Genomic DNA, 27,595 nt, shown 5'->3' with positions numbered 1-27,595 from the left:
AGGAGCTCATGTTACATGGGGTCAATTGCCTACTACTTCTATTTGTCAATGAAAAAGAGTTTTACCAGAGCTTTTTACTTATGAGTCTTTTTAGTTATTCTTTAGTATTCATGTTAAGCACAGACATTCCTCCTCTCCTTCCTTTAAAGGCACTTCTGCAGTAACAGATTCCTGCCAGTTCTATACCACTCGCTACATATGATGAAATGGCCCACATAGTATCAAAACTATCGTGCAAAAATGACGAATGTGAAGAGACAATTGTGTCCCTAGCAAAGTTACTGCTATTTACATTGCTCTAAAACTCAAGGCTGAAATGCAGTAGTTTTTCACAGACCACTGACTATAGTCATCCTAACAGCAAAGAACCTTGTAGCAGTGCATTGAAGAGTAACACGACAGATATGCAACACAATTTCTTCCTAAGATGCATGCCATGTTTTACTAGTGTTTGTGTATATGTTTACACCTACTACCATGTGCTTTGTGTGAAGCTAAACCAGGAGTGACTGTTAGCAGTAGACATGTGCTTAACGGATTCAGCTATTTCAGTACCTTAAATATGACAGATGACTGAGATTTAATAACTTCTTTTCACAGCTCAGCAAAGGAATTGGATCACTGCCACCACTTTTAAAATTAATAGCTTCTTCTCTATACTCTAGGTAGTATCAACTAGAGGAAGCCTTAGGCATATTTAGGTTTTGACAGATTGGAAAATTCTCACACCTGGCTGCTCTAAGACACTTTTGATGTAACCAGCAGTAACTAACTGTGCTAAACCTCATTCTTGCAAACTCTGGAATAGGGTAAACCATGGGAGCTTTTTGTCTGAGGTTTTTATTTTTTATTAAGCAGTCTTAAAAACAAACCACTTTTAAAAACCAAAAAAAACAAACAAGAATTTTAAACAATCTGCTAACAAAATGCTGATTAAAGACTCACTTTCACAAGTACTCCTGAAAGAACTTAAATGTCATTCTGTTTTGAAAAGCAGATCAAAATCAGAAAAGCCAACAGTAACTTTGCAGCAGTAGAAACCAGACTGAAAAATAAACCAATTCTTTTGGTCTTCCCAGGGAACAGCCAGAACCAAGCCAACTGCAGTACACCAGATTCAGCCCTGTGGCATCGTAAGGTTTCATTTTTTTAGTAGAAAAACAAAGGGTTGCTTTTAAGTATTTCACTGCTTTTCCTAGCATAAAGGGGTGTTAGTACAAGAAGCTACACCTTCAAAACATGATGGAAAGTAGAGGTGAGCCTTGCAAAGCAGGTCTCTACACCTACACATACACTCACCTCTGAAAGCAAAGATGTAAGTAAAAATTCAGGCACATTCTTGTCCATCTGACAAAATAAGGGGAACAGGAAGGGAAAAAATAATTAAATCAAATTCCCAGACTCTCACAGATAAAATTTCTTCTGTTGTACAATCATGAAATTGCCACTTTTTGGTAGAAACACCCAACACCTATTGAAAGAGCAGCAGCAATTCAGTCTTAAACTGCAATGACTTCAAGTAGTAGCTTGCTCTTGCAAGGTGCAAGAGTTCAATTACTTGAATGCCAGCTGCACAGGTTCCTCTAACACCAGCACTTTGCTTTTGCACCTCCCTACCACAGGTTGGCATAGCACCTCTGTCACTAAAATGAGCTCCTTGTGGAACCTCATGTTATAGCAAACTGTTATATATATAAATAACTCGACAATGTAAGAAGAGCCATTTGGGCAGCAGCACTTTGCAGACCATCTGTCTGAGGCATACAGAAAAGAGTCAGCACTGTCTAGGATGATTCTATCCTACTTGTGCAAAGCCTTACTACTGAGATAAGCATTACTTTAAGTTCCTGAATACTTCTGAGAGCTCATTCCAAAGCAAAAGCTTCTTTCTTTGAGTCTCATCCAATACTTGCTCTCAAAGAAGATTGCTTAGAAATGACACGTAACAAAGTGAGGCACAAAACAGGAAAAAAGAAAGGTTTATATTCATTTACGTTCCCAGTAAACTGAAAGAATGAGTTCAGGTCCAGCAGGCATTTGAAAACTTCTCTGAGGCCGACAGCTACTTCCAAAACATCCAGTGTGGTTGTCATTTTTTTCCATCATCACTTCTGGTATTGTTTCCTCATGTCTTTGAGATCCCTGAGAAGGGCTCTGAGTGTCCCTTTTGGCAGGGAACAAGCTAGGGTACCTGGTTCAAGTGAGGAAGCATGTTAAAGCTGCAAGGAAAGGACATCCCATCTCATCTCCAGTGTCAAACAAACTTGTTGGTCAGGCTTTTAGTTTTAGCTAAAACTAAAAGCTTCTTTAACAGTTTAGTTCTGTCTTTAGCTCAAAATTCTTACTTACATCACCTTCAACATCTTCACAGTAGTTGCAGATTATATCTTGTTACTGAAGCAAGACTAGCTTCTTGCTACTGAAGAAAGCTGTCAGTTAAAAGCATTCGTGCTGCCTTGAAGATTGCTTCTGTTTAGAGAGTTGTTCACCGATTTGGGTGAGTACTGTCTGCGACTTAGGTTTGGGTTGTTTTTTTTTTTCAGGCTACATAACAAAATCTTCGCTCTGCTGCTGCTCTGACTTGTGAAAGTAATACCTCAAGCAAAAACCAGTTAGCACTTTCTTTTCTTTGCCAAACTCCAAAGAACTGCAACTCACAGTTGTGTGAAATGCACGCTTCACTCAAACAAACAGGGAAAGGAGCTTTCAAATGTACAGTGAAAGCAGAATCTCAACTGCAGACCATGTTGTACAGTTCACATTTCACCATGGTGCAATGGAGAACTCGATATAATCTCTATATACACATTTTTAAACACTGTACTCTCAAACTTTGAGGTGAAGTGTTGTAAGCCTTCACAGATTTTCCACACAAAGAGGCAGACGCTGGAACCTGTGACAGGATCCCAGTCCACCAGTTATCTCCAGAATCCAGCTCCATAGCAGAGGGTTGAAATCATTTCACACCGAACATACAGCTTTTCCAGTAGAAACTGGCTTTAACAGACCTTACGCTACACCAGCAGAAAACTGGTCTCTTCACAGCTATACTAAACCTACTTTGAGATACCACCATTCACAACAGAGCTTCAAGCTAAAGCTGGAAAGTCCTCAGGATCATCAGGATTTGGAGCAACAAGTTGCACCTACAAAGCAAAAAAAGTAAGCTTTATAAAAATTAATGCCTTTCAAAAGCACCTGACAGCTATGCATACATAAAGAGTGCACTCTTCTATTTAAGTTAAATGCTTTGTATCCATCACTGCCACAGAAATGCTCAGACTTTCTCTCAGAAATTATGACCGCTATGATTTTTTCAGTGTGAATGTATTTATAATGCTGATCTGCTGCCTGGGGAGGATGAGAAAAAGAGTTACAAATTCTGCAGTATTGAAGCAAAGAAAAGTAGTAAAGCAGTCTCACACAAAGTGCTGTTTTTTGAAGTGGCATTATTATCTTTTTACAATATTTCAAGGCTACTGAACATGTTAGATTGGAGTTTTAAACTCTATGCTCCATTATTATAAACAGCCTTTTTCATTCCAATACAATAAATGCATCAAATCACTTCCACATCACTCTAAGTTCCCACCAGCACAGATGAAAAACAGGACACTTAAGCATCCAGACTAATCCAGATGTATTTTACTTATACTAGACAAAAGTAAACTGAGACCTTCATTTAGTATGAAGAATAAAAATGTCTTTTTTCAGTGCACAAATGCCTTTTTAAGGGAAAAAAGTCAGTGGAAGGGGTTATTTTTAATACTTACATTGAACACTTGTACCATTCCAAAAGATGCTGTCTTCACCTATAGGATTCCAGATTTCCTGATCTCACTTTCAGTAATCAAAGTACTATTACAGCACTGTACTGATTTTTTTCTTGCAAGGGATGCAAGCCTGTAGTCATTTTAATTAGTTCCCAATTTACACAAAAACTCATTCCAGAAACAAATCTGCATTGCACCTTTCCTCTAGCTACCATCACAGCAACTAGTAATCAGACCTTCTGAAATTTGTGCTAGGATTTGTGAACCCCAACTGGTATTTTAAGTAACATGATGTAGATCTGGAACTCAACCAGGCCAATGCAGTATAAGAAATCAGAAACAAGCCTGTCACTACGGAAATCAATAATTCCACACACAAAGAAGCAGGACACACACTCCCATGCCACCTTCCCTCCCCCAGCCCCCAAGCGAAACAACAACAAAACCATAAAACCCACGATCACTACTTCTCGTTGACGTCCTATCTCCTCAACGTGTCTGCCACGACCACGACCACCTCGTGCTCCTCTTGATCCACAGCCAGGGCGAGGAAGGCTCCCAAAATTAATATCCAGCTGAGATGTTATGTCATTCACTGGTCTTCGGAAGACATGAGAATCATCTTCAGAGTCTCTCTGCAACTAAAAAGAAGATCTGGTTAAAGCTTAGAGCTTCCATGTACAACCTTCCCTATATTACATATACAGATGCACACTTGTATTACAGACTAAGCAGCAGATAAATCAAGGTGATGTGCAGAATAAAAGACAGGCCCCAACTTGCCCTGGTTTGAAGAGGCAAAGCAACTGCAGATGCCTGGGATAGTACGTTGGCTCAGAGAGTCCTGGCAACAAAATCTTCTGCATCAGCTCCGTTACAACAAAGAGATTTTTCAGGAATGTCATCTACGAGGTTTTCTAAGGGACTGGTGCATCGGGCCTAAGCTACTTTCTCCTACAATTACCTTGAAGTAATGGTTAAAAGGCCACAGTAAAGCACAGTATTCGGCTACCAAGTGATCTGTTAGTCTATTATAGTCTTCAGCTATGACATTAATGTTGTTTTAACTCCACATATTCCTAGCAACTAGTGGACGTAAGACTATTTCCCATCATAACTTTAACATGATACTAACATGTATGTAAACTCATCCCACACAGTGAAGAATCACTTATTTTATTCAATGCCTAACACAGGGGTTTGACTTGACCATGTTACGCAGCTCCTGTACCTCCTGTTCTATATCCACTTTGACAAGGTCCCTGGATACTGCCAGCCAAGAAACTTTATGGGCAAAAAAGAACAGAAACAAGCATGCACTCTTCACACACTTGCATACTCTTAAAGCTTGTGAAACACATTCTCCCCACTCTTACCACCATCTTTCTCAGAGATAATGGCAACAGTGACTATCAAAAGCCATACTGAAAAGGATGAAGTCCACTTCAGTATTAGCATCTGTCCCTTGAAGCATTCTATCTAAAGTGACTAAGGCTTAAAAAGCTGCAAGTTTTGATTTCAATACTATAACTAGGCAAATGATCTTATGTGTATTCAGATATTCAAGCAGACTTCAAAGATAAAAATGCCATCAGGCAGCACTAAGAGTGAATCCACTTCTGTGACTGCAAAAACCTGAAATCTAAGTACAAATCCGTGAAAGAAGCGTCCTCTCTCTCCCCAATCATGTCAATAAACTAGAAGTTGTCCCCGAAATGTCATTCCCAGAAACGTCATGGAATAAAAGCTATGGAATAGCAGGGAGAAAAGCACAGGAAGCTCTCCAGAATTACTTCCAAGAAGCAGGGCCCCAAAACTGGAAAAAAAAAAAAATCATATATTTCAAGTGCACAAGGAAAGCTGGGATCCAGCACAGAAGAGAAATAGGACACTTTGCATCCAGACTAACTGACATCAAAACCTGAGTTTAATAGGTAAGTGTATACTAGCAAGTATAGCTAAACTGGATTCAGAGTTAGGACAAGAAGCGTTTAGAAAACCAAGTTTCTCTAGCAGCATTACCAGAGACCTACGCAGGTGGTCCTTCAGCAGTAAGGACACAGGTTTCACATTGCTAAGACTGAGCCATGAGGTAGAACATCTTGGTATATTATGTATTTGCATATAAAACAGGAATGATGATCTGAGACAAGGAAATGAACAGACATTAGGTTTAAAGCCAGTTTTGGGGTATGTATGTCATTACAGTAACACAGCTCAGATACTGATTTCTACTCTGCTCAGATTATACTAAAAGGAGTAGAAAAAGAAAACAGTTAGTTTCCTAACCCTGGGCATAAAGCAGAGTTTACAGAATTCCTGAGGCAATGCTTACGTCATCGCTATATTTTGACTTGTGAATCACCACTGCTTTGGAAGGAACAGTGAATTCTGGCTTCCGGATGTTGAATTCAGGCTTTGGTCGATTCTGTTCCTGAAGATTTTTCCACTCATCTAACGTCATTTCTTGAACTACTTCTTCCATTGGCTCTCCTTCAGCAACTCTAAAGGTTTATAGTTGTAAAGTAAAAACCATTAGCTTGCAACATGCCAGGATGAACATGAACACTAATCTCTAAAGTAAGGATACTAAACAAAACATTTGGAATGTTTCTCACCAAATTACTACCCTCAATTTCACTTACTTCCCACAGTAAAATGATGTGAGAGTTTTACAATAACGTAGGTTAGGAAATTATACTTATGGTCTTTTTAAAGTTAGTCATATGAACAAATGCTGTCCCCAGTCTCCTGCAGCCAGTTCTGGTATTTACGCGGTCTCATTGTAAGCTCAAGCACTTTGGATTCTAGACAGAAAACAGCCTGTCTTTTGATCTGGCATAGTCTCAACCCTGATGTTTACAGTGTATCCACTCCAAGTAAATACAGCCATAGTGAAAAAAGCATACCAAGCAGTTTTACACCACCCCAATTGCCTGGTTTTATTGACTCATACATCTGGATGACAATGAGATGGATTCATGTTTCAGTGCAGCTTTCAGTCACCAAAAAGACACGATCAAATAATGGGATCTTCTAGGTAATTATTAAGATTTCCTTTGTTAATTTCACAAGACGCTTCCTTGATTTTTTTTTTGTCAAACGTTGTAGCACTCAAGGAGACAGTATTTATCCCCTGGCAAAACCAGATTCATCCTAGCTCAATTTTAATTTGTCATTAACTGCAATAACAATGATGTTTTCAAGAAAAACATACTAAGTAGGTTAGAGTCTGCCTTGCACATATTTGAACTGTAAAGAGATAAGCATCATGCTTTCTATCTGTATTCATAAGAAAAATAAAGACCAAACTAAAGATTCTCTTTCCACTAGTCACTGTTTGATGACTCTTCTGCCGCTTTTCTGGTGCTGACCAAGACTGACTTGCCAGGAACAGCAGCAATTAAGAGTACACTACAGATGTACTTTTCAGTTTTATTTGCAGAAAGCTATTCCTTACTAAGCATCATCACACATAAGGTGCACGTTTCACTTCATCACTACATTTCTTGCAGAAACATGTCAATACCATGAACCACAGGAAAAAGTGCACTGGTTACTCGCAGACACTCGATAAACCATTTCTCCTTTCTCCCACACAGAAGTGTTGTGCATTGCAATAGCAGTCAAAGGTAGATAAGTATTTCCCTAAAATTGATTTTTCAAGAAAAAAAAAAAATAATTCCTCTCATTAGGTCTTTTCTGGTGGGAGAACTATGGATTTGGTTTGCCTTGCTCCCTCGCACTTCCAAGTCTTTTACCAAATGTTGATGATTTTTCCAATATAAATTTACAGTTAATTAGATGCAACTTGGAAATTTATTTTATCATGGAAAGATGGAGAGTCAAATAACAACCAGTGAACTGGGCATTTTGTTTTGAAGTTGTGGAAGTACCCCATCAGAATACACACATCTGTTTGGAGTGTTCTGTATGTTTAGAACCAGCCTACATCGGAAGATGCCTGCTCCCTCTTCCTGCTTGATCTTGCACAGAACCAATCGATTTCTTGCCAGTGACAGTTATACAGTATTTTCCTGAAGCAGATCACAGATAGAAAGAAGATAATGACAGTTCTTAATTTTTGTTCTGGGATGAACAGAGTTTGAAATGCACTTTGCAGAAATAATATATTAAAAAATCTGCAAGTCCCGTATTACATGCCTGCCCTCTGACACACCTTCATGCCCTCTCATTTTGAAAACTCCAGATACATCAACCCAAAGTTAAAGGTTAAAAGACCGGTAAGCTGCTTGTGGTTCCATACCGATTAAGAAAATCTGAAACTTTCTGAAATTAGGACTGTTAACAAAAATAATTAACTGATTTAATGAGTTACACAAAAAGGAGATTGGTGAAAGATGTGGCTACTGCTGGAAAAACACCAACAGATACTGTTCCATGTGTGAAAGCATTAAGAACCAATTGCATCCCAAACATTTAAATTTTTCATCCTCAAGAGCAAGAAGCCAGATAATTTTTGATCAGAGCTTCAGTTTTGGGAATAAGTGTTGGAAAAACAAGAATAGTTGCAAGGACACAGAGGAAGGGAAAAACAAGAGAGAAAGTAAGCTAATAACAAAAATGGCTCTGTTAAATTAGTTTCATTTCTTCCCAAGCCACTACCTCTGGGGAGAAAAATCAGTGCATTGCCTATCTGAACTTTAGGAAGTCTTTTGTCCACCTCTTGCATTCACCACATTAGAGAAACACCAGTTCAGTCCTCTAGCTGTAGAAAGATACAAAGCAAGTACTTGATAAGTAGGTATCAATCTTTCAATTTGCGAAGGAAAAATAAGCACTTCAGTGGAGCTTCAGGGCCATCTCTGTGCAGTTGTCCCCAGTATTAGCAGTAATACATTTGCTGCATTTCTTACAGCACAAAGCTTGTGAGAGAAAAAGGCAATAGCACAAGCTGTTAAGAATACTGCACAACTGACCAGTGGTATGAGATGCTAAAATGACCACATAAGTGATCTTAAAACAACCCATCAAAAGCAATGATGACCTAGAAGTCCCAAGGATAAGCAGAAACACACACTCTCTGGCAAAAGTACTAGCCACCCGGACACAGAAACACTAGCAAGGCAGCAGCTCAGGAGGGACACCAACTCCTGGCTGTGCAGAAGCATACCAGGTAACCCAGTCAAGCTGAACTTCAACGTTATTCCTTTTTGCAACAATGTGTTATTATAAGGAGTCCCATCAACAGTTTTGTCTGGAAGTGATGTCACTGCTGCTACAGTGGAGCAAGGTCTCAGCTGAGTAATGTCTTCTACGTGGGAACAGGTAGAGTTCAGAATAGAACTCCAAGACAGCTTTGAGATCTAAAATACATGAGAAGCCTTTAAAGAGCTGCTGAGGAGGAAGGATTCATACCACTAAAAAGTAAAGAAAAATTTGCATATCCATGAAGTTAAGGCAGAACACTCAGGAGGAAAAACCCAAGCACAAGAGATTCTACTTTCAAAGTACTGGAAAGACCATTGAGGGACATTGCAGCCTCTATCATCAGAGGACATTAAAATCAACTAGACAGGTATGAGCAGCAGTACATGTATGTATGGGTTGTCATACCTTGGGTCAGCAAAATTCCACATTTCTGCAGTCTTTAAGACAACATAAGGACATTTTACTATACAGTAACTTGATCTCTCAAAGAAAGCAATCACAGGCACTGCTTTGAAAAGTACACATGTATCAAAAGCAGCCATTTGCCTTTTTTAAAGGAAATAATGGTGGATTTACACAGCAAAGGTCTGTTTTTTCCACTGCAAAGTAAAGTTTGATAATTACTCCAAAGGATGTTTTCAACTTCTAGGTTAATAGCAGTACAAATTTGGTTTAGGACACTTTCAAGGGAAAATACCTCCCACTAGTGAAGCATAGTAACAGGAATCTGTATATCACATTTTGGACAGTCTTGGTCAAGGCAGGTTATTTTGGGCACAAAGCCTGCATGGAAGTGCACTCTGCATTACTTTTTACCTTCCAACCTTTTTGGAAACTCCTTGGGGCACATTTACATTACTCAAGTTAATAAGCTCCTTGGTACACCAAAACTCATGCCTACAAGATAGTGCCAGACACCTAAGTGCAGTTTCTGGACGTGAACAAACTGAATTCACACTGCAAGCACATATCAAAACCCAAAATGGGAGCCCCCAGCAGTCCTTCCGACTGCTTCAGAGTTTTCAGTGGATGACTGTAACCCTCTAGCACTGCCTTTTTTACTGTGCGTATCTATCTTGCAGGAACTGCTCTACCTGAATACATTAGTATGCACAAGAAATGCATATGGAAACAAATGGCATTCAGCTCAGTTGTCCATCTGATTATTTTCATGTCACTAAAAATAATGATAGAGGGTTAGATAGATAGCCTTTGCATTATTCATCTGCACAAAGCAGTTTTATTCAGCTTTTATCAATAAATCAATGACATGCATCTTTCCTATTAAACATAATTTACAGAAGTGTTACCACCAGCTACAACAAAATTCAAAGCTGAACAAGGTAAGACCAAGTGATCACTGTACAAGTTAACTACAGAAGAAAAACGCTGAAACAAATACTCACGGAAACCTGTCCTGGCCTATGGATAGCTTTATGTGTTACTCTTTATGTGTATCCCAGTGTTACCAAAACAATCTCTTCAGCCTAAACCCAAAACATAGCCCTGTACCAGCTACTAGGAAGAAAATTGACTCTGATCCAGATGAAACCAGCAAAACAAGATGAATTTTGAAAGCTTCCTATCAAATGAACAGGAGAATACATAGCTCCACCAAAAAGGAATCAAATCCTATGTGAAGAAACAGAAGAAAATCCCACAGATTAAATATTAACTCATAAATGCCTTTGATAGGAATTGATTAGACTATATATCATGCTGAATAAAAAGAAAAATCCATTCATTTGAACTACCAGTCAACACACGTGTGTTAACGTTGTTCAGACCGCGAGGCAAGTTCAATAAAAAGCAGCTGTATCCTTCCTAGAATCTTTTGCTGGTGTATGTTACTTGTCAGAAGACGGCAACAGAGGCAACCTAAGCATACAAGACTTTAAAATACATCTTGAAGCCTGAAAACTATACCCCACCAGCTTTTGCTTTTAAATATTAAAAGAACATGTAAAAATAATTCCCCCCTTTTAAGGTATATGCTATAAGACCATCCTCAATTACCTAGACAGTATTTACACAACCTCTCATCTCCTGTTTTAAAACACCGTCAAAAAGCCGATGCTGTCCTCAAAGTTAAGTGCAACAAGCTACATGTAATCCATATTTTGTGTACAGATCTGTGTTTTCAGGACATATTTATCATACTGAATAAGGTACACAATGCAGAATTTTGTACTTCTATGGTACTTGTATTTTTGAAATTTACGGATTTCAGCGGGCTGCTCTGCAGAGAGAGACCTGGGAGTCCTGGCTGAACATGAGGCAGCAATGTGCCCTCTTGGCCAAGAAGGCCAATGGCATCCTGGGATGCATCAAGAAGAGTGTGGCCAGCAGGTCAAGGGAGGTTCTTCTCCCCCTCTACTCCGCCCTGGTGAGGCCTCGTCTGGACTCCTGTGTCCAGTTCTGGGCTCCTCAGCTCAAGAAGGACTGAGAACTTCTGGAAAGAGTCCAGCACAGGGTCACCAAGATGATCAGGGGACTGGAACATCTTCCTATGAGGAAAGGCTGTGGGAACTGGGGCTGCTTAGCCTGGAGGAGACTGAGAGGGGACCTCATTAACACAAGGATTTAAGATGTGCAGGTCAAGAGGCTGAGGTGCCACTTTTTTTTCTGTAGCATCCAGTGATTGGACTAGGGGTAATGGAAAGAAGTTGGAACACAAAAAGTTCCATTTAAACATAAGGAAAAACTACTTTACTGTAACAGTGAGGGAGCCCTGGCACAGGCTGCCCAGGGAGGGTGTGGAGTCTCCTCTGCAGGTTTTCAAAACCCACCTGGATGCATTCCCATGTGATCTGATCTAGGTGGACCTGCTTTAGCAGAGGGTTGGACTAGATGATCTGTAGAGGTCCCTTCCAACCCCTATCACTTTGTGCTTCTGTGATACTCCTAAATGAAGCTTTTTTTAAAAACATGGAGTCAAATCTGTAGAAAGTCTCACAGTCTGAGAAATACCTAGTGATCTCTGGGGAAGGCAAAAGAGTTAAGGACAATGAGCAGATTTTGTCTGATGCCTTTTTCACTATATATATTTCCCATGCCTTATGCTCTACAAGGAACTGATGTTAAAACACATCTACAAAGAGCCTGAATTGGAGTCAAAACAAACACAAGTCTTAAACAATTAAAGGTAGTAGTAGTTGACAGAAAAGCTGAATAACTGTTCTCCTATTTAGATAATACAGTGCATTTTTTTCAGTTTATCTATACTCCTCATATGATATACGTTAGTCTAGAAACAGTTTTCTGGAAATCAAATCACAGACACTCAATTTCAGAGACAGATTTTCCCATGTATACACACTTTTAGCTTGTATACTAAAAGCTAACTTAAAATTAAACAAAGCAACTTCTTACAGGGTTATATAACCTGAACATCTAAAATAGGTTTTACAGTTTGCCCAAGCTTTATAATTAAGAAATGAACCATGGCCACTAATAGCGAGCTGCATCATTAGGTAAAAAGTCTTCACAGCAACTGAAGAGAAGGCTGACATATTACACTGATCCTCTTTCACTCATTAGAGCAGTCACCACATGCTATTTGAGTATTCTTTGGAGCCTTTTACTTGGACAAGATTATCTGTTACTCTTTCTTAGGCTAGTGTTTTAATTGCTATCAAGTAAATTTTCACTGCATACTGATCAGAAGGCAAGCCAGAACACAAGGGACACACTCCTTTTCTAAATTCCTCTACTTCCTAAGGCTCTCTGCAAGACTGTGTCTAGCAGGTTTCTCACGTTCTGCAGAGACCCTTCAATAATAGAGGACAATCCAACAGTATTAGCAATTGACAACTAACAACTTACAGATCTTACTGTATCTTAACAGAGTCTGTATGATTGCATAAGCATTTTGAATACCTTTTTCCTCATAGAGAACTTCAAAAAGCAGGGTAGTTTTTACAAATTAGCCAAGTTTAAAAGGTAATAGAAAACATGTAGCTCTCCCTTAAATTATAATGAAATCTTAGGAAAATAAGCATCACCAGGCAATTAAATGCAACCTGCAACTGCATAAACCAGGCACTCCTTAGTCAGAATTAGGGACATGTTTTCCTTACTCAGAAATATAGACAAAGCTTTTCTATTTTTAAATATGTACACTAGCAAAACTCCACAGTTCACTTTTCAAGCATGCCCCCCCAATATATCAGTGACAGTCAATTGTTTTCTTTGCGATTAGAAAGGAAATATTTTAGTCAGACTATACTTGTTCAGAAGCTCTCCTTCGAATGCCCCTAGCTTCACAGCTGTTACCGCAGTCTCCTCCACAAGAGCAGTCTCTTCCATCCCACTAAAACAGTAAACAAAAAAACTCTTCATGGGTCACACTGTAAAAAAAAACTTTACAAATCAATAAATCACTTTTTCCAGAATTCCTTGGGAGGCGAAAAAAAACAAAAGAAAAAACTAGAAATATAAGTATAAACTAGATTTATTAAATGAGTAGTTGAGTGGCTAAGAATATAAGAAATATTAGGAAAATAGGACTTCTATGTACTTTTAATCAAAAAAAGTGAAAAAGCATGCATGAAGACAAAATAATTCAATCATAAATATTAATAGTTTTACTTGATTACAGTATATCCTTGACATTTACATTTGCATTTTTGTTTCTTTTCAACTATTAAAATGGAGAAAATCATACTCCAAGGTCCCATTTTCTGTAATATGGACATTAGTTAACTGTCAAACAAGAGCAGTAACATAAATACTTTCATTCCACTAGTAGGTATTTGTATTTAAAATTAACACTGTCTATGTTCCATGCATCCTTAAGCACAACTAAGGTACGGACATGCTTTTAGAATTGTTTAGACAACTTCAATTTAATGTCAATTCTACCACATGCATCGCATCACAAAAAAAACCATTGATATCTCCTGTTTATGTCAAAAGTTATGGTGCTACTGAACTAAAAAAACTAAACTAGGGAGAAGAAATATAAGTCATGTTCAATTTCTTGCACTTTATGAAGTTCACATAACCTCCCCTGACAGAAGACGACCGTTTTGTGTTCTTGGTCATCTCATTTTGTGCTATACATTCAGAACTATGTTAATCTAGCTGAACCTCTGTTTTGAAAAGCCAGAATATCTAAGTAATCTTTTACTTTGTGTGTGACACATTATAGGAAAGACAGAAGTTAGTCCAGCCTAACAAGCCCCACAGCTATTATCCATAACGGCTGTACTTCGCAACCAGATTTCCTGAATCCATAATCTAAGTGTTTTTTTAAAAAAAGTATGGTGAATGAACATGTACATGGCCAAAGATGTTTGCTGTAAGTTCAAAGTGCAACCGTTTCTCTCTCCTTTATCAATACTCTATTATATATGAGAACAAAAGGTAATGGAAAGAATAGCATATCAATAGCTGCAAAGAGTAGACAAAAGCTGAGATTTGCAGTGAGCTTTCTGCAAATCTGAATAGAAACCAGTAAAAAAAATACAGATTAATTGGAAATTCTCTTTTTTTATTACTGAATTGACCGTTAATAAGCCATCACATTCTGTTAGTGAGCCTCCTGTGCACTTTAAAATATATTTCAGTGGTAGAGGCAGGCAAATATTATCTCCAGAGCCACAATGAATTGTATTATAGCTTTGAATTTTAGAAATTATACACAGAACTTGAGGAAAAGAGACTGGACTTTAAGTCCACTAATAGCTTCAATCTTGTAATTGGTGTTTTGAAGCAATGCCATTAAATGTCAGAATCCCACTTACTTCACTATTGAAAAAAGTCATAAGTTATTTCAGTTAGAAGACAACTTGGCATCCATCAAAAGATTCTGGCAGTCTTAATTGAATTAAGAAACATCACCATGCCTTTGCAACAATTTCATTTCACCAACATGGAAACAAGTTCAGAAAACTGCAAAAGCACATTCATCACATCAACTAACAGAAAGCAATGTTTACTGAACTCAAATTAACATGAAACTGATGAAGAGAAAATGATCATCCAAGGTGGGCTGTGTGACTATTTATGATGGGCACAAGTGTATGTGGTACCTTGTATCATCTTTAACTGTCCTCCCACTGCCAAATCCACCTCCAACCTTTTTGTCAACTGCTTTCATTCCTCTAGAGAGATAATCAGAGGTTTGTGAGTTTTAAGGGTATTTTTTGTTAGGACTTCAAATTAAAACCAGCACTGATGTTTCACCACACAATTTGGGACACAGAAGAAGGAAACAAAATATTTTAGAGTTACTACTGCAATGCTGACTGCTGTTACTTGTACATCAGGTAAGAAGCAGCATGCAGAACACTTACTTTTTATCATTCCCACTTTGTCTTCCAAATTCCTGTTTTCCTCTTGGGGCAAAGCCATTGAAACTTCCAGCACCTCTTCCTCTACCTTGCATTCCACCTCTTCCACGACCTCGTATTGGCCTTTCATGGACTAATCCTTCAGTTGGTCTAAAAAGATTTCCAGTCAAATTTTTGTTCCTACGAAACAGTTAAAAGGTGAGGGGGAAAAAAAAATTCTATGTTTTTATTTGTGCAGCTGTGAGACATCAATATAAGAACCACTGTGCAATTTTTTGAGTGCATCTCTACACAGTACACAATACAGTTATATTTATTGTGTCAATAAAAATGAACATAAACTGAACTCTAAATTGGCCTCTAAGCACACAAAGGAAGAAGCGGTTATCAGGGGAAGTCAAGACAGATTCACCAAGGGGAAATCCTGCTGACCAATCTCATAGCCTTCTCTGATGGCATGAGTGGCTGGCTAGGTGAATGGAGAGCAGCAGACTTCAGGAAGGCTTTTGAAACCACCTCCCATTACATCCTCATCAGAAAGCTTGGATGGGTGGATGGTGAGGTGGATTGAGAACTGGCTGAATGACAGAGCCCAACAGTGTGGTAATCAACAGAGCCAAGTCAAGTTGGAGGCCTGCGGTCAGTGAAGTTCCAGAGGGTTTGGTTCTGGGGCCAGTCTTGTTCAACATCTTCATCAACAACCTGGATGAGGGGACAGAGTGTACCCTCAGCAAGTTGTCTGATGACACCAGACTGGGAGGACTGGCTGATTCCCCAGAAAGCTGTGCTGCCATTCAGTGGGATCTCGACCAGCTTGAGAGTTGGGCAGAGAGGAACCTCATGAGGTTCAACAAGGACAAGTGCAGAGTCCTGCATCTGGGGAGGAACAACCCCATGCACCAGTACAGGCTGGGGATTGACCTGCTGGAGAGCAGCTCCATGGAGAAGAACCTGTGAGTTCTAGTGGACAGCAAACTAACTATGTGCCAGCAATGTGCCCTCATGGCCAAGAAGCCCAATGGCATCTTGGGATGTATCAAGACTGTGGCCAGCATGTCGAGGGAGGTTCTTCTCCCCCTCTACTCTGCCCTGGTGAGGCCTCATCCGGAGTCCTGTGTCCAGTTCTGGCTCCCCAGCTCAAGAGGGACAGGGAAATGCTGGAGAGAGTCCAGCACAGGGTCACCAAGATGATCAGGGGACTGGAGCATCTTCCTTAAGAGGAAAGGCTGCGGGAACTGGGGCTTTTCAGCCTTGAGGAGAGGAAACTGAGGAGTGATCTCATTAATACTTACAAATATTTAAAAGGTGTATGTCAAGAGAATGGGGTGACACTTTTTTCTGTTGTCTCAAGTGACAGGACTAGAGGTAATAGATATAAGTTGGAACACAGAAAGTTCCATTTAAACATAAGGAAAAATTATTTCACTGTAAGGGTGAGGGAGCCCTGGTACAGGGTTGTGGAGTCTCCCTCTCTGGAGATTTTCAAAGTCCACCTGACACATTCCCATGTCATCTTGTCTAGGTGGACCCGCTTTAGCAGAGGGTTTGTACTAGATGATCTCTAGAAGACCCTTCCAACCCCTATAGTTTTGTGATTCTGTGAATTCAAGAGGAATTATTACATAGAACAAGAATAGAAAGTTCAGCTGGGTATTGATAAAACTGAAAACATTAGAAACATTAAATAAAACATTATAAAACTGTCCAGTCTTCAGCAGCTTCACCAGGCAATAGCTCCACTGTCTAAACCTGGATTTATATGCAACTCCTAAAAATTTCAGGGTACATTTTAAATCCCAACTATTGTGACATAAAGTAAGAACAGCCAAGCTGCCAAGTATTAAAGGTTTAAGTAGAATTTTCTAGTACTTATAAAGAAAGCAAAATTGATACGCATTCACTGTCCAAGCAGTAAGTAGTGTGACAGAGGTTTACTTTCAGTTTGAATAATAAAATTAACTCAACTTGGAACCTGTACCATACATTCTGTAAAGCTTGTTATGTGACCTCAGAAATGAACATTTATGTTGCAGACAAGGGGTTAGGTTTTCAGACCTTTACACTTTGCAGTTTCACTTTATTTTTCTAACATTTAACAAAACCACTGCAAGTCAATCTGCGAGGTAACTGAAATTACAGTTCTGATGGACATCAACTAAGAAGTCTTGCAATAAATACACATGCTAATACTGCAACTATTCCTTCAAGTCACATTCTGGCTACTAGATCTGTTTTAAAGTGGTTACATTTTTCTGTTCCCATCCCTGTGCAGATCCTCCATGAGGCATCTTAATTTTCCCAGTATGAGTCATACCTTTCCACTGTGAATTCCACTTGTCTTTCTGTTTCATGGGAACAGTGTTCTCTGAAAGGTAATATCAATTCATTTTTGTCTTTCTTCAAGTCTGCACCTCTGTCCTTGAATCCTTTCTGGTCTCCCCTTTTAGGTACTCGTTTCTGGCCTACGTAAACACATATAAACATATAGATTACTAACAGTTTAATAATAACTGAATTGCAGTTAGCAAGTGTCATGGTTTAGTGAGGAGTCACTTTTGCTTGTTAACAGGGGGAGCAGGTTGCAGTGCAGACCCGGTAAAGAGTTCTTGGACTTTCCCCCGGCCTTTTGGTTCAGACTCATCTCCTGGCTGGGCCAATCTGGCGCCTTTGCCATCACTATTTAGGGACGGGAACCTGAAGCGCTGGCAGGAGGTGTAAGAGTGATACAACATGGAGGCGACCATGCAGACCCCACAGTCAGAGAAGGAGGAAGGAAGGAGGAGCACCAGACCAAAGACCTCACTGCAAGCCGTGGTGAGAACGCAGCCATGCCCCTACAACCTGTGCAGGGCAACGGCAGGACTGAGAGCCACCAGCAGCTTCAGGTTAGTGCACCCAGACAGGCAGGAGACTGTGTGAGGAGGCAGCCATGGCGCAGGCCGTGCTGGAGAGCCTGCGCGCCACAGAGCAGACCCACAAGAGAGGCAGAGAGGAGCTGCAGCCTTTGGGATGAATGCACATCAGAGCAGCCCATGCAGGGCTGCCATATGTGTGAGGTACCCCACGGAGCTGCAGGGAGGATGGGTGTGGGGCCCACCTGCCCTGAGGAGAGATAAATGGCAGGAGCCATTGGGAACAGAGTAGCTGATACCCCCATTCCCTGCCCCCCCGAGCCATTTAGAATCATAGAATGGCAGGGGTTGGAAGGGACCTTTAGAGATCATCTGGTCCAACCCCCTTGAGAAGCAGGGTCACCTAGATAAGGTTGCATAGGAACATGTCCGGGCGGGTCTTGAAGACCTCCAAGGAAGGAGACTCCACAACTCCACAACAGGGCAGCCTGTTCCACTGCTCCATAACAAACAGAAAACAACATAGAGTGGTACGATGATAAAGAGCACAACCAGCCCTTTAAGATCATCTTCTCCCCACCCCTCCCCTCTCCTCAGGCTCAGAGCCCTGATCCTGGTGTCTTTTAATCCTTCTTTGTTTGTTATGTTTTGGGGTTTTACGGTTATATTTTGGCTGGTGGTAGATTAAATTATTTTCTGTCAAGTAGCCTGGTCTGTTTTGTCCTGGACCATAAGCGGCAATTAAACCCTCCCTGCCTTTTAGGAATTTTCAAGTCTCTGGTAATTGAGTCTAATTATGGTCTTTTGTCCCTTCATGGGCCTAAAGGAGGACACAAAGCTACTGACTGAAATGAGTTGATTATACTTTACAGTCAACCAGAAATATCCCCTCATGGCCAAGAAGGCCAATGGCATCCTGGGGTGTATTAGAAGGGCTGCAGGTAGTAGGTTGAGAGAGGTTCTCCTCCCCTTCTACTCTGCCCTCAGGAGACTAAATCTGGAATATCGTGTCCAGCTCTCAGTTCAAGAAGGACAGGGAGCTGCTGGAAAGAGATCAGTGCACGGCCACCAACATGATGGAGTAGAGCATCTCCCTTATGATGAAAGGCTGAGGGAGCTGGGGCTCTTTGGCTTGGAGGAGACTGAGGGGTGACCTCATTAATGTTTACAAATATGTAAAGGGTGAGTATCAGAAGGATGGAGCCAGGTTCTTCTCAACAATGTCCAATGATAGGACAAGGGGCAATGGGTATAAGCTAGGAGACAAGAGGTTTCAAATAAATACAAGGAAGAATTTCTTCACTGTGAAGGTGACCGAGCAGTGGAACAGGCTGCTCAGATGAGTTTTGCACTCTCCTTGTCTGGAGACATTCAAAATCACCTGGACAAGTTCCTGGTGACCTACTCTAGGTGGTCCTACTCTGGCAGGGAGTTTGGACTAGATGATCTTTCGAGGTCCCTTCCAACCCTTAAGATTCTGTGATCTCTGTAAAATAAAAATAAATACTTTTCCCCTTCTCCACATATCGTACAGTTCTATATACACTCCTTTTATATCCTCAGATATCTCTTCTCAAGGCAAAACCCCTAAAATTTAAAAATAAAATTCTCCCAATACATAAATCATTCTGTAAGTTACATCCAGCATGTCACACAAGTGTGCTCTTTTCTAGTTTAAACATCCTCGAAGTAACCAAAAGAGCAAACACATTTCAAGATGTAGGAAGGTGAAATTCCTTCAAAGGTGTCAACGATTCCTTTTTTGTTTTCCTTTTTTGTTACTGCTATCTCCAGTAATTCTCAACACTGCTTTTCTCCTAAATTGCAGTTGGAAATAAACCTACTCTTAAGAGTCCAAATTACTCTGGAGCTCTCTTTCTTAAACTGCAATAGTTTGAATGAGAAGTCTTTCGCATTGCAGTCTAGCTTGCAACACGGCCCCCCCCCCCCCCCCCCCCCCCCCCGCCTTGATCCATAGGTATTACTTTGCATTAACTATAAGATAGTGAATTTCCTCTGTCATTTTATAGCTCATTTACAGTATGTAATTTGTGTCATTGCCCTGCAACTCTTCCTCTACTGGGCTAAAAAGCCATGCACATGCAAATTTCAGTTATTTATCACTCTCACAGCTCTTCTAGCACAGACCTCCTACTCATTTGCATACACACAAAGTTAAAACTGAAACTGTGCTTAAAAATTTTAATTTCATACAAGTTTCATCTGTCTTGTAGATGTTAAATATAGCTAACAACAGCACAATCATTGGTCCTAAATTAAAATATCTCCTTTCTCTTGTTCCCAGAGATGCTTCTCTCCTCTGCTTTGAGCTTAACAGCTCATTTTTAAATGAAAAAAAACCACAACTCAGTCTCAAGAAACAATTTTACGGGAGTTCAGAGGAGATCAACTGAGTACAGAAACCAAATACAAGTACTTCTCCAGAATGAGGGCAAGTGGAGTAATTGTGCTATAATTCAAGGATCTATGTCATAACTTACAGCTGCAGGCAAAGACACTACATTAACCACCCCAGTTACACAACAATAGCTATACTTGCATCATTGATCTCCCTTTACAAAAAATGCTGCATAACTGGAAAAAGTAAAAGACTGTTGACAGTTGACTTATTTTGTCATATTTCAGAGTATAACAGAGTGAAGAACGCACAAACAATCTTACTTCCTCCTCCTTGCATTTGCACGTCCACGTGATTCTAATTCCGAACTTCAAGCAATTAATTTTGTGAACTAAAGCATGGCTAATTACACAATTTGCAGAATAATACCACAGCATCCCAAAATACAAGGAAAAGGCTTTGGCTATTGCATGCAACACACCGATGAAATGCACATGGAGTTAAGACTCTATTCTCTAGTATTTTGTTTACATGGGTGCCAGTACCCAGTTACAGAGTTGCCTACTGCAGCCTTCTTCTGGACAATCCATATGACTGCGTAGCTGAAAGGATACGTTACTTAAACATAAGAAAATTGCAGTCATTGTAAGACAATATTCCCCAGAAACCGCTCTGTGCCATTTTAACTTAAAAAACATAGTTTACAAACCTAAAACATGCAGTATTCAGGAACTACATCTAAATGTTACACGAGTCATCAAATGTACATGAAAGACAAAAAGCTTTTAGAAAGATTAGCAACAAAGGTTTAGAGATTTCAACAGAACAGAGCTTATTACTGCATGACCAACAATTTTAATTTGCCTGGACTGGTAAAGAATGCAAGCTCTGCAATCGAGCCTTTTGAATAAAGAGCTGGCAAATGCAGTTTGGCCGCTGTGCTAAGAATGAACTGAGTTAACATTAAGTGCTGCAACTATAAGAGAGATAACGTCTACAAACTGCCTTTACCCAAATTCTCAGTACATAGCCTGAAAATAACAAAATAACACAGTCAGTAAAAGAGGAAAAAAATATATTAAGGTCAAAAGTTTAGATTTTGGTAGACTATGAAATAGGAGTCCATTTTCTCCTTAAAGAAAGATTAAAAAAATAAGACTCCTTACAGCTCTCAATTCACAATTAATAGCTTGGACGCTGAAGGTCAAAGTACTGAATTACCTGTCATTAGGAGGTTTGTTTCAAATTGGAAACATCTCCAGAAAAAAAAAGTAAAAAGCCAACTTGAAATGGCAGTGAAGAATTAAATGTAAAAAAAAAAAGTCAACTCACAGAACTTTCTGAGTAAACCTTCCACTCTAACATCAAAACTTAAGACCAAAAAAAAAAATTCTCAGACTATAACATTTTTTATATATTGCAACATTGACGACTAGGCTTGCTTCAAGTCTTTCTAAAGGTAAAGACTATATTTCTTGAGCATATTAAAGCTAAGGAATAAACACAATAATAAAACAAAAATTGTGACATTTTTAACAAGATTTTTTTGTAACCTCAACAAGAAAATAGGCCAGTAATTAGATAAAACAGTCCAGAGGGGAACCAGAGGAGAGGCATGAGGATGATCAAAGGTCTGGAGAGCCTGCCCTATAGAGCTACATCTTCCTATAGAAGGCTCAATGGGGACTACATCACAATCTTCCAGTACATGAAGGACAGCTACAAAGAGGATGGAGGGTCCCTTCACAAGGAGCCACATGGAAAAGATAAAGGGCAACAGGTACCAGTTGCACAAAGAGAGGTTTTGTCTTGCTATCAGAAAGAAATTGATAACAGTCATTCACTGTAGCAACCTCCCCTGGGTCATAGTGGAGACTTCATCACTGGAGGTTTTTAACACGCAATTAAACAGGGTGCTAGATCACGTGTTCTAGGCTGCCTTTTCCACAAAAGGTTGGAAAAGACAATCCTTAAAGGTCCCTTGCAAACTGGGCTGCTCTGTGAAGATTCTGTGAACACTAGTGCAACACAAACTGAATTTTGTCACTTCGACCATAGTATCAGAATGGGACTTGGCTGTTCAGATGGGTCTAGATACTTTTTTGTGTGTCTAATCAGTGAAATGAAATTAGAAGGAGTTCTGTTCAACATCTAAAAAACAAACACCAACAACACCATCAACAACACAACACCAACACCAACCCAACACCACTCCAACACCACTGGAAACAAAATCTTTTAAGCATTTTGCAGCTTAAAAAAAAAAATATAAGTTTAGACCTTTGTTTCACAACTTAGTAATTTAAATCAATATTATTTTCCCAAATAAAAGGTGCACACTTCAACCAATGTATGTCATTAGCTTTATATCAAATTGAAGGGGCACAAGGACCTTCCCAAGCAGTTACTCATTCTCAACTGTTAAGCTGATAGTACCCTGAATCTTTTACTGTATCCACTACTTTTCTGTCTGAATCCTGCATAACAAACCAACTTTGCATGGCTCTTTTTAAAGAAGAAGCTGTCCAAAGGGACAGTGACAACTGGTTAAGATCATTCTCTACAAAGATGCTCATTAACTACTTGTAATGGTTTTGCCTGGGTCAGGTTTTTCGGTAGCAGTGGGTCTACAGGGGTGGCTTCTTTAAACAAAAAGAGTTGCCAGAAGCTTCTCCTGTAGCTCACAGGGTTAGGGCCAGTCAGTTCTAAGCTGGACCCTGCACCTGACCCAGGCCTGGCCAATTAGTGATGGACGTAATGCCTCTGTGAATGACATATTTGAGCAGGGGAATAAGCTGTAGTGCAGTTGCAAAACTGCAGCAGCAACAGGGAGGGAGAATGTGAAAACATCTCTGCAGACACCAAAGTCAGTGGAGAAGGAGGGGGAGGAGGGAGTTTAGGCCCTGAAAGAAAGACCCTGTGACCTGTAGTGAAGACCATGGTGAAGCAGGTTGTTCCCCTGCAGTCCATGGAGGCCACCGGGGAGCAGAGACCCACTCGCAGCCCATGGAGGAGCCCATGCTGGAGTGGGTGGATGCCTGAAAGAGGCTGTGACTCCGTAAGAAGCTCATCCAGGAGCAAGTTCCTGGCAGGACCTACAAGTTCATGGGGGAGGTGCCCAGGCTGGAGCAGGCTTGCTGTCAGGACTTGTGATCCTGTGAGGGACCCAGGCTGGAGCACTCTGTCCCTGAAGGACTGTTCTCCCCATCGTTGACCCACATTGGGGCAGGGTGTGAGGAGCTGCCCCCATGGGAAGCCCCATGCTGGAGCAATTTGTGAAGAGCTGCAGCCCATGGGAAGGACCCACTCCGGAGAAGTTCATGAGAGACTGTCTCCTGTGGGGAAAGACCCCACAGTGTAGCAGTGGAAGTGTGAGGAGGTCTCCCCCTAAGAAGCAGCAGCAAAGTCCATCTGTAATGAACTGAACACATCTCCCATCCCCTGCACTGCTGAGGGGGAAGGAAACGGAGTCCCAGGAAGAGGAGTGTGGGGGGAGGTGGTGTTTGTTTTTTTTTTTAAGACAGTTTAATTTCTCATCTCTCAGCTCTTATTGTTTCTTTAATAAATCAAACTTTTTCTCCCTAAGTTGAGTCTCTTTTGCCAGTGATGCCAATTGCCAAGTGAGCTTTCCATCCTTAACTCACAAGCCATTTGTTGTATTTCTCTCTCTCTCTCTCTCTCTCCTGTCCAGTTTAGGAAGAGGAGTGATTTTATGACTTGGTGGACATTGGGCTAAACCACCACACTACTGCATATTTGGCACTGAAGGATTCTCTGTCACAAGGTCAAATAATCTGTTGGGGCGACATAAGGGTGTAAGTCTAAGCAATAGAATCGGTAGCACTTGCAACGACTTGGATTGGTTGGCCCAATTCCAAGGCCATATCTTTTTCTAGGGCATTGAAACACACAGTTCAATTACTGTGAATTTAACAGGAGCTTTTACTACATGAAGAAATGAATAGCTTAAGAATAATTAATGTGTTAAGCTTTGTTACCCACTGCAGGAGAACAGGAACTTGCAACAACTCAAGAGAGTAAACTCAGAGTCTTCTGCACAGATTGTCAATATTTGGAAAGCATCAGGCAGCTGTCAGATACTTTAGCTGCCAAATCCACCATCCTGAAGCCGAATTCTACGATTTTTTGAATATTAGGTGAGTAGAAACAATCACACAAAACCAGCTTCAGATTCAGGTAGCTATAGATCAATGAAGCCTTCAGCTGCAAAAAGGACTATAGTAGACATTCTGATACAAAAGATGACTGGGTTCCTATTGCCTCAAGCAACATTTAGCATCAAAGCCTAGTAGCTGACTATCACTTCACTCAGTTCTGAACTGACTAACAGTTCACTCAGGAAATCAGGTTTTTGTTCAAAGGTTTGCGGTCAATGCAAGCTTAAGACAAACTAAGCACAGACACTCAAGACAAATTTTAACTCTGGAGACGCTGAAGTGATAGAAAACCCACAAGTACCAAGAAAACAAGGTGTCAAACACCAAAGGAGAACAGCTAGGAAAACAAGTGATGAAATGTACCGATAGCGATGCTAAACCAGCACGAAAACTACAGATGCTGCTGTGGAAGAGCTAACAATCTTCCACTTGTCTCTCTGGACTGATTCTGAAGCTTTCATTTACACGCTCAAATGCTTGTTTCCCTGTGGCAGCCTCCTGCACAGGCTGAGAGAACCCGTCAAGACCGCGTCGGTAGAGCACCGTGCCAAGCAAGGCTCCCAGAGTAACACTGCGGTTGTCACTTGTTCCTCCAGGTGACTTTCAGGTACACACAATGACACAAGTACAACAAACTCAGAGCCCTGCTCTGACCCCGCTACCTGCGGCGGCACGCCACGCCACGGCTGCCGAGAGGCAAGGCAATCGCGGAGTCGGCGGCGAGCTACGCCGCGCTGCAGGGCCCGGAATGCACCGGCACCGAGCCGGGAGCAGCCTCTGGTACTCCACTCCTCAGGAATGCCGGCTGCCGGGCCGACCTCCCCGCGGGCCCGTCGGCCCTCGCCTCCTCCCCGCCTCGCCCCGCTGAGGCAGCGCCGCCGACGTACCAGGCTTCGGCGACCCCGTCCCGAGCTGTCTGCGCTCCTCCTGGGACTCCCTGCGGCGGCCTCCCGGCCTGATGCCGGGACCAGCTCTCCTGATCGCCGCCTCCTCGCGCTTCTTGCGCTGCCCCTTGCGGCGCTCGGCCTCGCGCAGGGTGTCGAAGGGGTCCGAGTCGTCGTCCAGAAGCTGGGAGAAGCGATTGGCGACGCTGCAGCCAAAAGTCTCCTGCGTGACAGCAGCCCCCGTGGCGCCCAGCGTCCCCTGCATCATCGCTGCGGCCCGCGCTCCCGGGGCTAAACCGACGCGCTCGCTACGAGAGCGCGACAGGTAAGCCTCTCCGCGCTACCCGCGCCCCTGCACCATTGCCACTGGCATTTTCATTGCCGTCGCCCCGCTTTTCCCGGAGCCGCGGCAGCCAACCGCGCCCCGGAGCTGAGCGCAGCCCCTCAGCCGCCACCAATCAGCGCTGCCGGGCGCGCCGCCGGGCCCGCCCCCCTGCCGCCACGAGCCACCAGGCGCCACCAGGACTAAGTAATGGCAAACGCGAGCAACCCATCGCAGCTTTCAGGCCTGCCCCTGCCGTGACGCTGTGACGGGCGGTGCGGCGCGCCCGGCGTTCGGCCTGATGGATTATTCATTACTCATGTATTATGCAGCAGCGGCTCCTGGGCTGCCCCGCCACCCGCACAGCGCTCGCCCGACGGCGCTTTGGGCACTGCGGCCGCAGGGGGCCTGCAAACTGATTGTCCGCATGTCAGGGGTAGATTGCTTAGTAAAAGGATAAGGTTGAGGTGCTTAATGTCTTCTTCGCCTCAGTCTTTAGTAATAAGAGCGTTTCCACTAGGGAAAGTCAGACTCCCAGGCCAAGAGACAGGAGTGGGGAGCAAAATGTCCCCCCTACAATTCAGGAGATGGTCAGTGACCTGCTGCTCCACACTGATGTGCACAAATCTATATGGTCATATGGGGTACATGCTAGAGTGCTGAGGGAACTGGCAGGGATGCTCACCAAGCCGCTGTCCATCATTTATCAGCAGCCCCGGCGGACTGGGGGGGTCTCATTTGATTGCAAGTCAGCCAATGTAACACCCAAACATAAGAAGGAATGGAAGGGTAATCTGAGAAATCACAGGCCTGTCAGTTTGACTTCAGTGCCTGGGAAGCTGATGAAGCAGATCATCCTAAGTTATGCAGTACGTGCAGGACAACCAGGTGATCAGACCCAGTCAGCATGGGTTTATGAAGGACAGGTCCTGTTTAACAAACCTTATCTCCTTCCATGACAGTGACCCACTTGTTGGATGAAGGAAAGGCTGTGGATGTTGTCTACCTTGACTTTAGTGAGGCATTTGGCATTGTTTCCCACAGCATTCTCTTGAGAAATTGGCTGTTCTTGGCTTGGATGGGCATACGCTTTCCTGGGTGAAAAACTGGTTAAATGGTTGGGTCCAAAGAATTGTCATTGGAGTCATTGGAGTTAAATCCAGTTGGCGGCCAGTCACAGGTGGTGTTCCCCAGGGCTCAGTGCTGGAGCCACTCCTGTTTAACATCTTTATTAATGATCTGGATGAGGGGATGGAGTGCACCCTTAGTAACTTTTCAGATGACACCAAGCAAAACAAAACGGCCTCAAGTTTTGCCAGGGGAGGTTCAGGCTGGATATGAGGAGGAATTTCTTTACTGAAAGGATTATCAGGCATTGGAATGGGCTGCCCAGGGAGGCCATAGAGTCACTGTCCCTGGAAGTGTTTAAGAGACAATTAGATGTTGCACTTAGGGAAATGGTCTAGTGGCTGATAGGGCTGAGACAAAGGCTGGACTTTATGATCTCTTCCAGCTGAAATGATTCTCTGATTCCGAAAGCTTCCAGCCTGGTGTCAGCACATAACCACATCACCACAAGTCTTTAGATTAGAATTCAGATCCACAAGCTTATTAGAATCCCGATCCACGAGACGAACCATACTAGATGAAGAGTTCCAAAAGCAACTTGCTTTAGGTGGCCAACATGCTTGCGTAGCCTGACGTTTCCACAAAGTTTCTGAATAGTGGCAGAAACTAAGTTAGGGCTATTATCTGCTCA

The 27,595-nt window shown here is 41.8% G+C and overlaps 1 protein-coding gene across 3 annotated transcripts; it reads right to left on the bottom strand.

Annotated features, from left to right (window-relative positions):
* Window positions 1-937: 937 nt before the first annotated feature.
* On the bottom strand, window positions 938-25,902 carry HABP4 (hyaluronan binding protein 4). Of its 3 annotated transcripts, none has more exons than XM_062018141.1 (7): window positions 25,518-25,902; window positions 17,556-17,703; window positions 15,245-15,421; window positions 13,174-13,257; window positions 6,109-6,277; window positions 4,232-4,414; window positions 938-3,146 (listed from the first exon to the last, which is right to left on the bottom strand). In XM_062018141.1, the coding sequence occupies exons 1-7, from the start codon at window positions 25,780-25,782 to the stop codon at window positions 3,090-3,092; spliced, it is 1,083 nt and encodes a 360-aa protein (XP_061874125.1). In that variant the 5' UTR covers window positions 25,783-25,902; the 3' UTR covers window positions 938-3,089. The 3 variants fall into 3 exon arrangements, with proteins under 3 accessions (XP_061874125.1, XP_061874126.1, XP_061874124.1); XM_062018142.1 differs by having other exon boundaries at window positions 4,241-4,414; XM_062018140.1 differs by lacking the exon at window positions 938-3,146 and having other exon boundaries at window positions 3,914-4,414.
* Window positions 25,903-27,595: the final 1,693 nt, after the last annotated feature.

This window comes from Colius striatus, chromosome Z, assembly GCF_028858725.1.
Source record: "Colius striatus isolate bColStr4 chromosome Z, bColStr4.1.hap1, whole genome shotgun sequence".
Taxonomy (NCBI): domain Eukaryota; kingdom Metazoa; phylum Chordata; class Aves; order Coliiformes; family Coliidae; genus Colius; species Colius striatus.
Note: the sequence above shows the minus strand (reverse complement) of the source record. Positions and strands in the feature narration are given on the sequence as shown.

Excerpts from the sequence above, each read along its gene's own strand:
- HABP4 (XM_062018140.1), bottom strand. The coding sequence starts at position 25,782 with ATGATGCAGGGGACGCTGGGCGCCACGGGGGCTGCTGTCACGCAGGAG. Across the intron at positions 15,422-17,555 it reads GTGGAATTCACAGTGGAAAG|GAACAAAAATTTGACTGGAA; the intron begins GTATGACTCATA and ends ACTGTTTCGTAG. Across the intron at positions 13,258-15,244 it reads CAAAGTGGGAATGATAAAAA|TGGGATGGAAGAGACTGCTC; the intron begins GTAAGTGTTCTG and ends TTACTGTTTTAG.